The following is a 17,795-nucleotide window of genomic DNA, read 5'->3' on the forward strand; positions in this document are numbered from 1 at the left end:
AAAACAGCTGCTTTCCATGTGGACTGCGCAGTTGGAGAAACACAGCTTTAGCTTATCAAAGCATTCTTAGTGGACCTGAGTTATGGAAGTCCATGGCAGAGGAAATTAGATTGAACCCAGGCCTGACTGTTAAAAAAAAATACAAGAATATATCTTTTTCCAGAGAAGATGTTCCTTAAAATATACACTGCCTGGGGAAAAGAGAAGAAAATGTCTTTCTCGCACTCTTTCTTCATGACCATTGTTAAGTACTTAAATGCCAAGATGATACATGCCTCAAATGCTTCAGATAACCTGAAGTGTGAGGCCTGATAACCCTTCTAATTTGTTCTCCTAGCTAACAGGAAAAAATGCAGGTATTTTTAACTCAATCACGTTGTGCTTATCACATGTAGAAGTCTCTAGCTTCAGTAAATTTCCTTCACTTCTCCTAGTGTTGAAATAGGATCTCCCCTTTTTTGTGTAAACTCTTGAAATCAACCCCACTCTTTCTAAAGATGGTGTACAGGTTTGGCTACTTTCCATCCATGCATTTCAGCAGTTTTTTATGCACAAATACATACTTTCTTTTAAAAAAAAAGAAAAAAATCAGCTGCTTTTGCCCTTGAGCTTTGTCAGGACTTGACCTAGTGCTCTCCAGCAATGATGGACTGCAACCTAACTCTTGTCGGTTCAGATTCTCACTATCCTGATGTGACACTAATCTTATGGTTACTCTTCAAGTAGTGTATAGCCCTATCGCCATCTAAGGTGATAAGTACTAGTAATTTTTAGGGGATAATGTCATTTCCAACAGCCTCTCACAGTTGCCTTGGGCTCTTTTCTCCTTCATGGTTTTTTCTTCTGATGCATTTAGTCTGCTGAGTCTAGATCTTATCTTTTTGTTCTGCATGCTTTCTCGTAACCATCTCCATTGCCGTCCTGCATGCTAAGTCTGTTCCTTTAATGTTAATTGGGATGCTTCTCTCCAAATAAGACCCTGTAATTCCCAGTTAATTCTTTCTATTTCACTCACCCTCCCTCCCTGCCCCTGCCATCCCACCTCTCCCCCTGGTTATGTATTCTTCCACTCTAAAATATTTTAAGCAATCTCCAGGCTGTTGCTGTAAACCTTGTTCTCTTTATGTTTCTAATTCCTCTTTATGATGTCACAACACTACCCCCTTGAGAGAATATGGAATATAATCAAACTAAATTCACCTTGTAAATTAGTGATTCATTTGCACTTGCACTGGATTTGGCTCAAAAAGTAACTAGCAAGAGTAGTCTCTTACTTGCCCCAAAAACAACTGTTGGAGGTTGTTAATAGTATTGATGCTTGCCTCATTAAGTGTTAGCCCAATGCAGTAGTGAGATAGATAGTTTAAGTACAGATATTTGGTTCCATAATGGCTACTATATAGTATCCACTTAACTTACGTGGCAATTAGTATACTTAAAAAGTGCACACTAGTAAATCTGTAGGAGCCGTTAAATAGAAACCTATTAAAAGACTGAATTTTACAGCATCAAGAGTATTGCAGAAGAAGGACTGTAGTCCATCAGCCTGGGGTTTCTGAGGTCCAAGTAAAAAGTTAAAAGTACTATCCAGTTTGTGGTGATCTTTATTGCATACAAAAATGGTTGTCAAGTTTGCTTTTTTATCTTGAAACTAAACTTTTTCTGCATTACTAGATAAAAAGGAGTGAAATAGTGGAATGAAGATTGTATTCAGAGCTTTTTCTGAGTACACACAAGCTGTTGATCTGTTACTAATTTGCCTCTTGCTTTGTTGTGTTGCAGGGTCTCAGAATAATGTACTTATAGCTAGCTGGCCAAGCTTGCAGTGCCCTGGCTAGCCTCTGCTATTTCTCTGATTCTGCCTTTGAGTGTGATTTGACTTGATATAGCTAGCACGCCAGATCTAGTCCAGAGTTCCTGGGAACATTCCACGTGTCAGTGGGCAGAATCCAATTGATTTGCGAGGAATATCAAGGACCAGAAGCGAGAAAATGAGGCATTTACAGCCTTTGTCCCCTGTTTAGCAAATCTACAACTGCAGGCACCTTTAATTGTTGATAGCTAAAGGAACTGGTTAAGGGTAGCCACGGATATCTTCCAAAATAACAATATCCCTGTATCACTGTTCAGCATGCGTGAAGTAAGGGGGAGTACAGAATGGCAAGGGAGTTGCTGTGGTTCAGTGCACCCTCTCCCATCATAGGCCCCTTACCATGCTGCGCAAGCTTCCCATGGTCTGGGGCAGGTGGCAGCTCTGGCCCGGGCCTACCTGGAGCCATGGGCACTGCTTGCCCCCATCCTGTACTTGAATCTAAGATGAGTGGTTTTCCCTCCGCCATTGGGGGGTGACCTCATCTTGGATTCAAGTAAATATGGCAGAGGAAGGAAGGAGGGGGCACAAATCCCCTGGAATGAGCAGAGCAAACAGAGAGGGTACAGGTAAGGGAGAAGGCAGTAACAGCACACATGCCCTGGCAGAGAAAGAGAGAATTCTAGGGCTGGGTTGGAAGGAAGGTGGGCACATCAAGACCTGTCATGGGGAGGGAAAATGGGAAGTAGGCCCCTGGCATGACAGAGGAAGTGGAGGAGTTGAAGGAAATTAGAGGGATAGGAAGATAGGCACAGGGAATATTTTTTTAATCACAAATGATTTAAATGAAATGAAGGAATGCAGGAAGGTCCTGCTTGTGTTTTTAGTGCGCTCAACCCACAGATGCTGCAAAGGGAGCAACGCCCTGCATGTGTGCACCAGAGTCATTCAGGAAAATCAGGGTTATCGACTCTGGCAGCTACAATTATTTCCATTTGTGTTTTGTTGCAGAGGAATGACATAGCCATGGCAATTACCAAATTCGATCAATTCGACTTTCTCATTGATATTGTTCCAAGAGATGAACTGAAGCCTCCAAAACGCCAGGTGAGAAAAGAACACTGTTACTGCTATTCTTTTATGTATATGGGTGAATTTTCACTGCGGGAGTTTCTGCCTTTATGAGGTGAGCTTCAAATGTAAGTAAAATACATTTATCTGCTGGCTTGCAGCATTTAATGTATTTCAGCTTCTTGGATCTTTTGTGTTTTCTATTGTCAGTGTGGTAAATACTGGTGGTGACTGCTGTTGCCATTTGCCTCTGAGACGCATAATTGAGCCCAAGTTAGAAACCGGAGTTATAGCGTGTGTGTGTTAAGTACTGAAAGCTCCAACAAAAATTGCATAAAACAGAACATGTGATTGTCATTACGGCGCTTACAGACATGTAAGTAACAAGCGTGTGGCTGCATATGGTTGCACCCAGTATTTGCTTGCATAGAGAAGAAAAAATATGTGTGTTCAAAGTCCATCGTTTTTTTCCACCGCTGAAGCTCATGAATCTGTTTCATGAAACATTTCTTCTTCAGTATTTGTAATTGCTCTGTTTTAAAGGGCCATAATGACTGCTCACATAGGTGGCAAGAGCACTGGGCAGGAATTTGGGATACCAGACTTCTATTCCCAGCTGTATTCTCTGCCTGCTGAGAAATTTCAGACCAATCATTTCATTGCCTCTGTGTTTCCATTTCTCCATGTTGTAAAATGTGGGTAACAATACCAGTCCCCATGTTAAGCTTTTTAATTTAATGATGAAAACTAGTGTGTTGGAGCCACACATATAGATTTTGACCCAAACAATACTTTTTATATGTGTGTGTGTGTAATATATTAGTGTGTGTGTGTAATATATTAGTGTGTGTGTGTGTGTGTGTGTGTGTGTGTGATATATATGTGTGTGTGTGTAATATATTAGTGTGTGTGTGTGTGTGTGTGTGTGTGTGTGTGTGTATATATATAAATAAAATAACAATTTTTTTTCTTTTGGCATTTCCTCATCCAAATGTCCAACTGGCAGCACGAGTTAGATCAGGGGTGGCCAACCTGTAGCATGTATGCCACAAGTAGCCCAGGCAGCCTCTGTGTGTGGCACAAGGCAGATCAAACACAACAGCAAATAGGGCATAAAGCAAAGCAGTGGATCAGGCAGAGGAAGGAGATTGGATTGGCACCCAGGGAGGGTGCAGGGCTAATTTGTGGCATGCCTGCCAGAAAGGTCAGCGCTCACTGAGTTAGATTATAGAAAATTTAAGCTATTGGCATTTTGCAGTAACAATTCTTTTTAAATTGGAAATTTGTATGAAACCGACTTTGTCATCGTGGCTGAGGGACAAGATTGTTAATAAAGATGATATATAAAAAATGTTGTTAACATTACAAATGCAAGAATGTCTAGAAACCCATCCACCTCTTGCATTTTGTCTGGTGGATAAGAAGGAAACATTGCTTCCCATACAAGTACCACAACCTGCATCTTCCTGGGCAGTCGATGCTACTGTAAACATCCTTGACTGGAAGCTGTAAGGTGCTAGAAGGAGCTTTCAGTCGGATGTTTACAGCGGCAGGCTGCCACAGTCATCCGAGTACCAGGTGTGCTTTGAAACTTTTAACAGGTTTGTGCTTTAAGAGTCCTTGTTTCTCTGCCTTTCTTGAGACCGTGCCAAAAAATGGACCAGGTTCAGGGTAAAGCCTAGTTTCATTACCTCTGAAGGAACAGAGTAACAGATCTAGCTTTCTGCTAGGCCAGTTCATCACATGTTATCTACAAGGTTTATAATTTCCCCTGCTGTTTAAAATAACCTGTTCAGTTAGATAGCTGTTCATCTCATTTCTGTGGTCAGACTGCTGTACCTCTTTCACTGCTAGCTGCATGGTAGACTTAATTAAAGGTGGGTTAACATCCAGTAGCTTATAGCCTTCTAGAACTTATCTAGAGTTGCAAGACGAGACTTTGTTCAGTAACTCCTGGAATCGGAAGTTCCTGAACTCTTGACTTCTTTAAAGTGTGCAAAGCTGAAGCGATCTCTTCCTCTCTGGGTAATTTGGGTCCAGCACTCTGTAGGTACTATAACAAATGCTTTACTTGCTGCTGGGACCACTTTTGTGATACTTGTGAAGGTTTGAGTTTGCCTCTGAATTGTGGAAAGCGCAAGGTAGCATTTAGAATTTATTGCACTAGCAACTACCCTAGCACCTCTGGAAAAGTCTGCTTGCTTAAGGATAAATCCCTGCAGCCATATTGCATAGGAATTGTTCAGTTGTGCATTGAGCTCGGTGAAGTTTCCCTTCAAATTCAAATTTGGCTCACACACAAAAAATATCTTTGTTTCAGATGCAGAAAACAGCACTTTCAGTACTGATATTAATCTTTGGTTTTGCACCGTCTTTTATCAAAGTCTTCATGGTGTTGGTAGTGGCCCTTCAAAAGAAGAAAATACACATTTATCCTTTTTTTTTGATGACTTCTTGCTATAGGCCCAATCACATACCCTGTCATTTCTGGAAACCTGTGGCTTTCTAGTGAACAAGAAAGTCTATAACACCCACTTCACTCCCAAATGCTACATGGAGTAGTAATAGAGTACCACTTACTGGAAGGCATTCTTCATGGGGGGAAAAAACACGCAGATAAAAATCAGCAAAGTCCAATTATTACAGTACATATTTGTTGGGAATTATGTGGTCTAAATATACTAGCTCGCATGATGAATGTCGTATATGAAAGCATTACGTGCATTCCTTCCTTTCCCTAAGACTTGCTCGCTTATCCCCACATCAGTAAACAGAATACAGTTTCTCCAAAGATAACCTATTATTTACCAAAATAGTGGAACAGATTCTTAGTGGAGCACCCTAGACAGCAGCAATATGGAAGTAATTAAGAATACTAACTTGTGGAGAGGGGGCCTGCATCTCAGGAGACCTGACACAATTGGGAAAACCAGTTAAGCATAAAGGCATAACTAGGCTGTAAGTGAGAACAATCAGTCATTGCCCCAGAGAGGAAGTCGGTCTCTCTCCCAGATGTATTCCTGTTTGATGCTCCCAGGCTTCGATTTTATACAATACTCTGTAGTTCTGTTCAGGTAGGACAGGCAAAACACCTTAAACGTAATAATACTCCAGCCCCATTCCTAAAGGACATTGGGTTGTTGCCTTGCATGTTTAACATTTCTTATGAAAAGAATGCAGTAAGAATAGTATTTATTTATCTAATCCAAAATATAAAATACTTTGGTAGTATGTTACAGCAAATAACAGTAACTGTACACGTTCATGTCAGTCTTTCTCAGTGATCCACTACAATAAAGCTTTCTCCTCTGGGTTGCATAGCACAAATACCTGTGGAACCACGTCAGCGCTTGCTTTGAGATAGGCTTTGCAAAATCTCTGCTGCAGATACACCTGCAGATGTCCGTGAACAATGCTGAATCAACTAGAAATGCATTTTCCAGGAGCAGGAGAGTTATGATGGGTGATTATAACTTATAAAGTAGAGGAAGAATTTTTAGTGGAAAAGCACAAGTCTTATTCAACAACTTTGCAAAGTTGCTGCCTGAAGGATGAAAGTTTGCATTTTTGGCTAAGGCTGCAATCTCTATTTTATCTCTACTGCAGCTAAGATCATTTGACAAGTTAGTGGTGATTACATGGAAGAGTTGGTGGAGAAATGCACTGTTATATTGCTCTGATAACTCAAGCTATGGGCTGAATATAAAAGGCTTCAAATCATACCATGTAACCTGGTTTAAACAGGTTCATATTTTAAAGCCATTTCTGCCTGGAGCACTGCGAAACATTAACCTGCACTGCATGCTTTAGCACGATGGTGAGTTGGTTTAATTCTTGTTCGAGAGCTTAATTAGGAATCCAGAGTGCTGCAGTCCTTGAAACAGGCTCTCTGAGCAGCTTGCTGTGCCAGAACTGCTACAACTGTTCCCTTTGCGTGATTTTTCATGATTGGATGAAGAGAGACGTGACTTTAACCGGTGTACTCTGCTAATAGCAAGAACAGCAGTGAATACGTTCTAACTTCATTGTGAATAGCATGGAGGGTTTATGCTGTAAAGAGCCCAAGGAAGCAGAGTGAAAATAATCCAGTGAATTCACTCGCATAGGAAAGGGTGTAAAAATAAATCTTGGGTGTTTGGGTCTGTACTTGCCACAGGGTGGGTGGTATTGTTTACTCCTAGATTCAAGCTCAGAAGTTATTTCTTTCTCAGCTAACACGTTTCTTTTGCTTTCTTAGGGAGAAATATGCATAAATGTTTAGGGAGGGTGGAGTGCACTTGCACTTCGATTTTTCTCTGATCTGACTCTGCTTTGCATTGTGTATAAATAAATACATTCAGGTTTGATAGTGCTGCCTTCGTACGCTGTAAGGGTATCGAGTCAGCAGTTTTGCATGCTTTCCCCCACATCATCCCTTGCCAGCATGGTCTCACCTTTCCTTTGAAGAAATCAGCTCATATGAGGGAAGGGGAAGCTCAGGTTCTAGAGGCGATTCGGTCTTTAAACCCTGTTCAAACTGACAACAAAGGTGCCAGTTAGTGTCAGGGATGCAGGCACCTGTCTGCTGGGAACTGCACTCATTTTACCTACTCCACTAAGAAGCCATCCGGTGAATTTTTTTCAGTTGCTTTCAGCTTGAGCATGTACTGAACTGGCAGCTTGGAGGGAAAGGTATCACGTTTCTAAACCCCTCACCATCTGAACTACCCATATCTTGATCTTGTTTCTCTTGAGCATATAAATTGTTTCATGTTAGCATCCTAAATAAGTAATTATAATTTATACTGATTTATGGGGAGCCTGCGTTTAATACAGGGGAGTTGAGTAAGCTTTAGTAATCTGGAATCTACCATGCCGTAGCATGTGTAAACATCCTACACTCTCAGCTGTGAACTCAAGGTGGCTGGGAGAGGGTTGTTTACGCCTTCTGCCATGGTCTGAACATCTGGAGGAGTGCATTCATTACCAGGTGTAAGAACAGTCTGCTTCTTAGGAGCCGAAATGTGGCTTCCTGAATGCAAGTTCATCTCTGGCTAGTGTAATAGCCAAACGTTTCACTTTGTCAGCTGAAATACCATTAACCAGCATGGTTTCAATGTTCCCAAAGCCATGGTTAGATAAACCTGAACAGGAAAAAGCTGCAGCATTTCCTGCACCTGTAACAAAGAATTATAGCAGGATCTTTAGGTCTTTGATATAATAAATGTTGAGGTTCTTCAATGCCCCCCCACCGGAATCAGATAGTGTGCAATAGCAATGCTTGTCAGAATCATTCCAGTTCTGGAAAACTTCTGTTCCCAGATCCATTGGCATATAGATCAGGTTTGTGGTTTTTACTTCCAGTGGTTTAACAGCAAGAGCTAGATTAAGACTGTTCTGCATACAAGCTAAAGAGCAGGCTTCAGAGAGACAGTCTTTGTAAGTCTCTTCCTGGTGCAATTGCAATTAGTTCTGTGCTGAGATAACAGGCCTTGATGGAATTTACTGACAAGCACTGCAGTTGCATGCTTTTTAACTGTGGTAATTGTTTGCTCATTTGCTTCCCATAATGAAATGGGTGATTACTTTGCATTCAGAAGTCTGAAATGCTTTGATTTTGTGTAGCTCAATAAAAGTCTGTGGAAACCCATTATTTCCATTTTGATTTATCATTATGGGGCAGGTTTTGAATTCACTTTCCTCTGGCTTAAACCATTGAGAACCTAACATTAAGGATTCTGTTGCGCTGAGCATGTTTATAAGGATGATAGACTTTTGTAGTTTAATATTCTTTTCTCCTTACCTTTTTCCTCTCGTGCTGCAGGAAGAAGTGCGTCAGGCTGTGACTCCAGCCGAACCTGTCCAGTACTATTTCACTCTTGCTCAGCAGCCTGCTGCAGTACAGGTACAAGGGCAACAGCAAGGACAACAGACCACCACATCTACAACTACCATCCAACCAGGACAGATAATCATTGCTCAGCCTCAGCAGGGGCAGGTCAGTGAGCAAACACAGCTTGAGGGATTTGTGATTTTTTCATAGCCAGTTAAATCCTAGATTTCCTTGATCTACACCAAGGCTGTCCAGTTGGTGGCCCATAGGTCATGTACGGTCCTCAAAGGGATAACCTGTGGTCTTCAGGCTTGGGACTGAGTGCCACTCCTGCCATTACTGTCCTGCTGCTGCTACCAGAGCCTCCAGGCTCCCCTTACCTCCTCCAGCTTCTGCTTCCTGCCCTTGTCCCTGGAGGCCAGGCAGAGCAGCCTGTGGGTCTAAGGGAGCCTGTGGCTGGGAGAGTTGGAGGAATCTGGAGATGTTGTTGGGGGGAGAGGGGCATGCAGTGTGCAGCCCAGGAAGCCTCCAGCCACTCCCAAGTTGAATGGCCTGGATCTGCAGTATGTAGAAAAAAATATAGCATGTGTATTTGGCAGGTGCTGTATTTCTTACCTGACACACTCTGCAACTAATTACTTCCTAGCCATTCACTAGGAAAGCTATTGCCATATTATGGGCAAACTGTATTGTAATGTCTCAATTTAAGGTCATCGTGCAACTCCTGAATGAGAGCAAGCAAGGCTACAACAAAGAGCGTTTTCATTTCTTCCAAAATCAAGTTCTATATTTTTCATGCACCGTTGTGGTGGGGAATTAGCTGTTTGGTCACTTAATCATCCCTTTGTTAATGCAGAATTTTGTCCTAATAAAAAAAGGACTGTAGGATAACCATAGGCTGCCTAGTATATCTCCTCTAGGGAGTCGCTAAAGAAACAGGTACATCCTTTATGTATTTTAAAAATAGATTGCATGCACTGGTTTTGTTTTCATGAGGTTTTACAAAATCATCCTGCCACTTAAAAAATTTAGCTATCCAAATAAATTATGTATTGTGTAACTTGTGAAGGGAGAGGTGCCTCCAGTTAACCAGAACTCCCAGCAAGTAACATCTCCCAACAACAGCAGAGAACTGGGGTTTTTTTGATGTGGCTGAAAGTCTCTAGAAAACGTAGCACTGTCCATCACCTCCCAGATTCAAAGGATAAACCGCTTTTAATGTCATAGTTCTGTATTCATCTCAGCTGCTTATTGTAAAATGGTCTGGGAGACCTGGAACTCTATGGACAGACTGTGTACAATGTAAGTCGCATGCTTTGCACTGAAGCAGAGATAATTAAAGCATTTATACGAGCCTCATTAATAGGAGAATGATGTTCCCATATTTTCAAAAACACATGTCGGTCTGTTGCTTCACAGGAGTAAGCTGATCCCTTATTCCAAAGCGAGTGAGGGCAGCTGTGTGACAGATTCTGCCACTTGCATTCAGAAGTGAAGCTGTAATGCATTTTTGTCCTTGAATGGGCACTGTCAATCATGTATATCTCACAGCTTTACTGGCTTTTATTCTTACCCCTGTTTATAAACACATTCTAAAGCTGGAAAGTAGCTGCTGACACTTTGAAAATAAAATATAGTATGTATGACATGGGTGGGCAGTTGAAGAGAGAACATGGAGCCAGCCTAGTTTCTCTGTGTTTAGTAAAAGTTTGTTGCTGTGTTTCTGGTGTTCTAGGTACCAGTGTAGCTTTTTTTTGTCCGTACAAGCATCTTTTTTGGAGGAAAGACATTCCAGTGATTATTCCAGTGTCTAACTCCGGAATTGAGAGACCTGGCTTCACGTCCTTGCTGTGCCCCAGGCTTCCTGTGTGGTATTTGCCAAGTCACGTAGCCTCCTTGTGGTTCACTTCCCCCATCTGTAAAACGGGCAGAATAGCACGTTGCTGGCATGGGTGTTGTGAGGATAATACATTGGACTGTAAGGTGTCCAGGTACGACAGTAATGAGGGCCAGGTAAGCACCTGAGAGGGATCTTAAGTAATAGCAAAAATGCATGTTCACATCTGCAGATAAGGTTTAGTATTAAACTGTGTAGATTTTGTTGAAATCTAAAATTACCACTTTCTGTTTCTTGGCAGCAATAGATTTAGAATCCTGGAGATATTCTCTGCTAGCTTTTTACAGCATGGAAGTAGGCCACATTTTAAGCATCAGCACCGGGGTTTATAAAATAAACCCTTGTTACTGGCTTTAGACCTCTGAGGTTCTGCTTCCTCTCAGACCAGGCGGTCAGCGTTCCTTCCTGTCTTTGATTGCAGACTACCCCAGTGACCATGCAGGTTGGCGAGGGTCAGCAGGTACAGATTGTCCAGGCACAGCCCCAAGGACAAACGCAGCAGGCTCAGAGTGGAACTGGGCAGACTATGCAAGTCATGCAGCAGATCATCACCAACACTGGAGAAATCCAGCAAATACCGGTAAGGCTCTACCAGAGAACACAGAACAGTCTAAGGTCCTGGGTCAAACTCTGTTCTGTCAGCACTGTTATAGGACCAGGCATCTGTGTACTCTGATGGTGAGAGAGGAAATGTATTGAGTGGTATTTTTTGGCCCCTCTTCCCACTAGAGAAAAAGTGTATGAATCTGATATGTGGCACAGAGAAAAAAAATATAACTTCATTCAGACTTTTTTTTACTGGGGGAAAATAATTAAGCATGTTTAGGAAGCTGTAAATAAATCTTTACAACATATGCATTTATGCACTTGCCGCATAAGTTTGTACTACCAACAGGGTCCTCACCAAGGCATATTTTACCTCTGTTTGCTTGATTCTGCACCTGACCATGAGACAGGTGCTGTCTGTGGCACTGCCACAACAATTAACCCTGACTTTCACAGCACATCTTGTAAAATGTTTTCAGATTACTAGAGGGAAAGTTCTAAAGGAGCAGAAAATGCTTTTATTTTAATTATTAGGCTTTCATATTACCATAGGCCTGGCTGTAGTCCTCAGCATTTGGTCTCTAAACACTAAGAACAGAAGTAAAATTCTGGCATTTGTCCTAAATAAGCCTATAGGTCAAATGGATGTCATTTTTTTTCCCTCTCTGTAGGCTCTAATCACAACAAAGTTCTTGTCTGGAAAATTTCATGCTCCTAGAAAATCTTCCAGCTCTGTGTGTTTGAACACCAACATACAGGGTTAGACTCGATGACCAAGAGAACCGTTTCTAATTGCCTTTGGCTTCATTTACTGAGGCTTTTGTACAGCTGTGGTGAGAACTGTGACCACAGAAGGATCAGTCCCACTTGTCAGGATGAGCAAAGCTTCAGCCTAGTTTTGTTTTAGTAAACATCCCTGCCTTGACGCAGCATTGTAGAAAGATTAATAATTTAGATTTTGAGTGTTTTGAGGTTGAGTTCCCAGCTCTTTCCCCTTTCTTTCAGTTCTCAACTACTTGGCTTAAAGTGTAGGGCAGAAAGGAAATATGTTTCATGCCAAATGTAGCACCCCCCTTCTCTGCTCTCTCTCCCCCCAGGAGCATCTTTTACTTACGAAGTGTTATTCATGCTCTGCTCAATTAGAGGCCATGTGATCTATAGGAGTTTAGAGCACTCAGTAAAAACAGCCTTCCTAGAATTATGCTCATATAAAATGCACATAATGTTCCCTGTTCTCTGTGTTTCTTCTACACACACTCTTGGTTTCCTTTCCATATGCATGTCTCTCCAAAGGGTTTGTTCTTAAAATTGCTTGGGAAAGAGATCCTTTATGCTAGTGAGCTTGTTTTATTATAGTTGTGCTTACTAATATGACTCCAGTTTAGTTGAAACAACTGTTTGATTGCTGAAACTTGGTATTCAGTAGAGACATGTGAAGAGCAAAATTCCCTGCAGGGAAGGGACTTGTGAGATCCTGCCAAGAGATGAGGGAATCTGCGCGACGCTGCAATACATGGCTTTTGCAGTGTTTCACTGAAAATTATTGTTGATCCCCCATATATGTGGATCTCTGGTGGGAGCTTGCCTTGTACGCAAAAGGATAGAGACCTGAGATGCAGTGTTTGTAGGGACGTGTTCCCTCTGGCTTTTCATACTCTTCCTTTCGCAGGGGCCTAAAAGGCATCTCAACTCGACCCTCCTTCAGCTGCTTCCACTTGTCTATAGATGCAAGCCAAATTACTAAGTGCCCGACCTGCTAGTTTTTGGGATCGCAGCATCAAGCTTAAAACAAATTCAGTGTTGTTCTGATTCTTTTGACATCTGACCGCTCTGTTCTGCATCTTATCTGGACTGAATATTGCTCAGTAGATACTCATGTTCAGGGCTGTTTACACGGTAGATTTGAAACCTACAGGCTTTGACCCCTGCGTGTGCTGCAGTGAACTGACTCTCCTAAGAGGTGGACGTAATAGGTTCTTTCCTATTTAGAAGGATCACACGTACTGAGACTGAGTAATGTGCTGCCTATCACTTTCTGTAGGGTAATGTAAGAGACAAGGCTAGTGCATTCTCTTCTGCAATAATCCACGTGGATCTCAGTACACCATCAGGAAATAAGCTCCAGCATTCTGCTTGTGTAAAAAGCCAGTATCCCCTGATGTCCAGCTGAGCAGATAAGCAAACCAGTGAAGTTGTGTTGCTTACCTGACATCGTTTGTGCCAAAGAACTGGCATTAGTAAAGTCTCTGGTGCTCAGAGCACCATACACTTTGCTCTAGAGGATTCATACTCCTCTTTATCATTGCCAATGATGTGTTCTGTATACCTTCAAATATAGAACACTGTCCTCTAAGGTCCATCCTCAACACCACGAAGAGATCGACTGCCATCCCTCACCAGACTCATTCCCTGCTAGTTAATCAAGAATGGCCATTATGCAATAATCCTCCAGCATCCCAATAGTATGCTGTTGTACCCTATTGGGATCACTGGAGTGCACCGTCTCAAGCGCTGAGGAGCAGGTCTCTGCCATCTTCCAAAGACGAAGTGAAGCTCCTCATCATGAGATTTTTTTTAAACAGGGCCTTCAGTTATGCCATCTGCAGCATGGTTGTTATACCACTTTTGCTATCCTGCTTTTCTGGATCACCCTATTTGATTTCGGTGCCTTCCTTTTAATGGCTCATTTTCGACACTGATTTCCTCCAGGGCTCAGTTAAGTCACATCCTGTCTCTTGCAACATATACATAAAAACGAATACTATAAAACTTGTAGCACTCTCTGTGTTAAGTTTGAGATGTTCCTCAGAACCCGCTTGCTCCGGTTTTCACATATTTATAACTTTCTGGTAGAAAAAAAAATCTGCATTATTATTTTCTATGCTTGGTGTCATCCCCTGTGTCACAAAATGGCTCCATTTTTTTCTTCGGCTTTGAGGGAAGGTGGATGGACAAGCCAGAGTAGTTTTGCTTTCAAAACTCAATAACTGAGCATTAACATTTTGAGATGTTCATGTTTGCTGGATTTCAGAGCATTCGTCCCTTTTTTTTGAAGACTCAAAAGCACATTATGAGTATGCTACTTCTGTTTTACCCATTATGTTAGTACTGTAGTTTAACATCTAAATATCTTTACTGAAATATCTAGAGAACTATTTCCAGTTCTTCCCCCCACACAGAAAGGATGTCGATAGATTGGAGAGAGACCAGCACAGGGCAATGAAAATAGTTAGACCGAGGGGGATTTAATAGCAGCCTTCAACTCCATGCAGGGGGGTTGCAAAGAGGATGGAGCTGGACTGTTCTCAGCAGTGGCAGATGACAGAACAAGGAGCAATGGGCTCAAGTTGCAGCAAGGGAAGTTGAGGTTAGATATTAGGAAGAACTTTCTTACGAGGAGGGTAGTAAAGCACTGGAACAGGTTACCCGGAGGGGTTGCAAAATCTCCATCCTTGGAGGTTTTTAAGACCCAGCTGGGCAAAGCCTTGGCTGGGATCTAGTTGGGGATGGTCTTGCTTGGAGCAGGGGGTTGGACTAGATGTGACCTCCTGAGCTCCCTTCTAACCTTCGTTTTCTCTGATTCTGTGAAATGTTTATGCTCATGTGGAGCCTTTAACTGCTGTGGAGGTTATTACTTAGAGGCCAATATTGGAGCTCCTAGACAAAACTGGTGAAAGCTGTAGTGTTTGTATAGATTCCAAGACCAATAATTCTTGTTCCAAAAGCTTCCAAGCTTCCCTAGTGAATCCAAATTTTCTTAACCCTATTTCAAAGGAAATATAAAATGCACTTGTATATAGCAAATTAACCACAAGGGAATTAATTTAAATATTCACAAGTCAGTCAGTGGAAAAAGTTATGTTTTTAGTAGTAATATTGATGCAGACCATATACCAGCCTCAGTTAGGTCAGGAGTAAAGTCCTGTGGGAATGTTCTGTGTTAAAAACTTGGATGTCATTTCCTTGCAATATTCCTGATTCATGTCCGTGCTGTTCCCTCCTTCTCAAGAAGATGAAACGTCATCAAACATACAAAAAAGATGAAAATAATATAATAGCATCATTATTTGCAACCATCTCTGATAGCAGTTTTCTTGTTTTGTAGGAGTCATTTATATGCAAAAGAATTAACTTGATCAGTCATCATACTTGACATGAAAAGTATATGCCCTTGCCTCCAGAGGTCTTTTACCTTGTAGAAAAGGCATGCTACAGTGGCTATTTCAGGTTTAATTAAAATAATTTGAAGTTTCTCTTATTTTCTTTGACAAGATCCATGTAACTATTCATTTAGAGTGCTAATCAGTTCAGCCCTCCAAATATGTTCTATTACCGTGGTTTCTGTTGTGGAAACAAGAAGGCAAGTTTGTGTGTTTCAGGTTACACAGTGTCTGTTTAATTTTTCTTCCCTACCCCACTCCCACTTGTTCCTAGGTTCAGTTGAATGCTGGCCAGCTGCAGTACATCCGCTTAGCTCAGCCTGTGTCGGGCACCCAGGTGGTCCAGGGACAGATCCAGACACTTGCAACTAATGCACAGCAGGTATGTACTCCTGTACTAAGGGCCTGATGTTAACTCTTAAACTCATTTGCGTTTCAGTAGGTATGTCCATTTTGGCTTTGTCTGAAAAACCATAAGTATATCCATTTCACACATGTAAAATGGATAGCTGGCCCAGTGCCTCACATGAAACTAATATCGATATATAGAGCTAGAGATGTAGATATAATCTCTTTCTTTTGCAACCCATCATTGACTTGGTTATTAGCCCACATTGGGTGTGCATCAGGTGTTAACCTATAACCCATCTCCTGTATTACAACTGCCTCGTCCTTCCATTTCTTTCTCTGGAGCAGTGGTTTTTCAAACAGGGGTACACGTATTCTCGTGGGCAGGAAGAGCTTTGCTAGGGGGTTTGTGCCTCAATTTTAGTAATGATGCTGCCGCTTGAGATTTCGGTATTGGCACTCTGCCTAAGGAATGAAGATGCCGAGACCCATCAGATGTTGTGGGTACAAGCAGCAATATTTTTGCAGGTAAAGGGGTATGTGGCCAAAGAAGTTTGAAAACCACTATCCTAGGCTTTCAGTGGGAACAGCACTGCTCCGATCAATGCCTGTGTCAGGCTGTTTCATATTCTTGTCACACAGCTGTCACTAAAACATGATTTTTATCCACCTTTAAAGAATGGAAGAACTGTTACCTCTCCCCTCTCTGATCTGCAAGTCTGTGCAGTGCTTATGAAAGTAAAAGTGGAGTTGCTTATGTTTTGTTTTGAATTATTGAATCCTGTCATGCCCTTTATTCTCAATTAGCATTCAGTGTTATGCTATTTTATGTGTGGTTTCATTTCTTTTGTTTAAACTGATATTGCTTAGAACTTGTACAGGAGAGTGAAACAGCACAGAAAGATAAGTACTTGAGAGATGAGACTTAGATCTCTTTGGTCTGCCATTGACTTGCTGATACGTGACTCCGGGCAAGCTATATAAACTCTTGTGGTGCTTTATCACATTGTAAGGCTTAATTTAAAAGCATCTGGCAAAACTCCAGTGAAAGGGAGGACAAAATACTGTTGTCAACCCTACAAGGAGTTAATAAAATGCTCTTAGTGATGATTGGTGTCTTTTTATTGTAGATCACACAGACAGAAGTCCAGCAAGGACAGCAGCAGTTCAGCCAGTTCACAGATGGACAGGTACGGATCGCAGAGCACGCGGCGATTGACTGCATGTTAATTAGCCAAAGCCCCCAGAAAGTCCAGGGGCTAAGAAATCTCTCAGTCTCAGGCACTGATGGTCTAAGCCTGTGGAAAAGTCAGCTAAAGGAGACTTCCAAAGTATAATCAGGAAAAAGGATTCATAAGAAATGGAACAGAGACTTGCAGTGCATTATCACACTGCGTTGGCTCCATATTAACCGGGTGATTTGTGAAAAATATGGCAAATCAGCTGCCTAACCTTGCCCTATCTGTATCATCCCAGACTTTACTGGAAATAGGATGTGATTTTTTTTTATTCAGATAGAAAGTTTTTAAACCAATATGGACAAAACTTTGTAGCCTCTCGATATGTCATTGGAAGACATTCTGATACTGAACTGTTAGAGAGAACAATCTGTCTGTGTAAAGGGAGTTTAGGGAGAAGTTTAGTGTATTGGTTTTATACTGCATTTAAAATAGATTAAATAATTACCGCAAGTCCTTTGGACTTTGTAAGGGGTAGATTTGCCAAACTTTTGAATCCAGTTTGTTGAAGATGGGAGCAAGTGATATGAAAATTTAGCCTCATTAAATGTCAACATTTAGAAAATGGAGTTTGCTTTTTAAATGGATGTTGACCAAACTGGTAGTGAATGCATAAACAGGAGATGCAAACCAGATAGCAGAAGCCACTCAATAAATCAAACTTGGCCATAAACTGGGAAAAGATGTTGAAATGTGTTGGAGGGTTTATGTCTCTCTGTTACTCAAATGAGCTGTGACAGTAGTATTCGGTGCCAGAACAAAAGTGAGTTCTGTCTGCTTAGAGCATGTAATAGGATTTTCAGTCCAAATAACTGAGCAATAATTTACCTTGAAATATGGACTGCAAAATGAGAATGTTTTAGAAATTACCTGAGCAATCTATCCAGTACTTAAAGAGGTTCAGTTATCAGCA

At 41.6% G+C, this 17,795-nt stretch overlaps 1 protein-coding gene across 7 annotated transcripts in view; it reads left to right on the top strand.

Annotated features, from left to right (window-relative positions):
- NFYC (nuclear transcription factor Y subunit gamma) overlaps positions 1–17,795 on the top strand; it is a 49,472-nt gene that overhangs the window by 30,486 nt on the left and 1,191 nt on the right. For all 7 annotated transcript variants that reach the window (XM_025212845.1, XM_006031237.3, XM_025212846.1 and 4 more), the window contains 5 exons: positions 2,822–2,917; positions 8,685–8,858; positions 11,012–11,170; positions 15,571–15,678; positions 16,775–16,834. In XM_025212845.1, the coding sequence (XP_025068630.1) occupies positions 2,822–2,917; positions 8,685–8,858; positions 11,012–11,170; positions 15,571–15,678; positions 16,775–16,834 (597 nt within the window). The remainder of the gene's footprint in view (positions 1–2,821; positions 2,918–8,684; positions 8,859–11,011; positions 11,171–15,570; positions 15,679–16,774; positions 16,835–17,795) is intronic.

Source organism: Alligator sinensis, unplaced genomic scaffold (genome assembly GCF_000455745.1).
Source record: "Alligator sinensis unplaced genomic scaffold, ASM45574v1 scaffold994_1, whole genome shotgun sequence".
NCBI classification, from domain to species: Eukaryota; Metazoa; Chordata; order Crocodylia; family Alligatoridae; genus Alligator; species Alligator sinensis.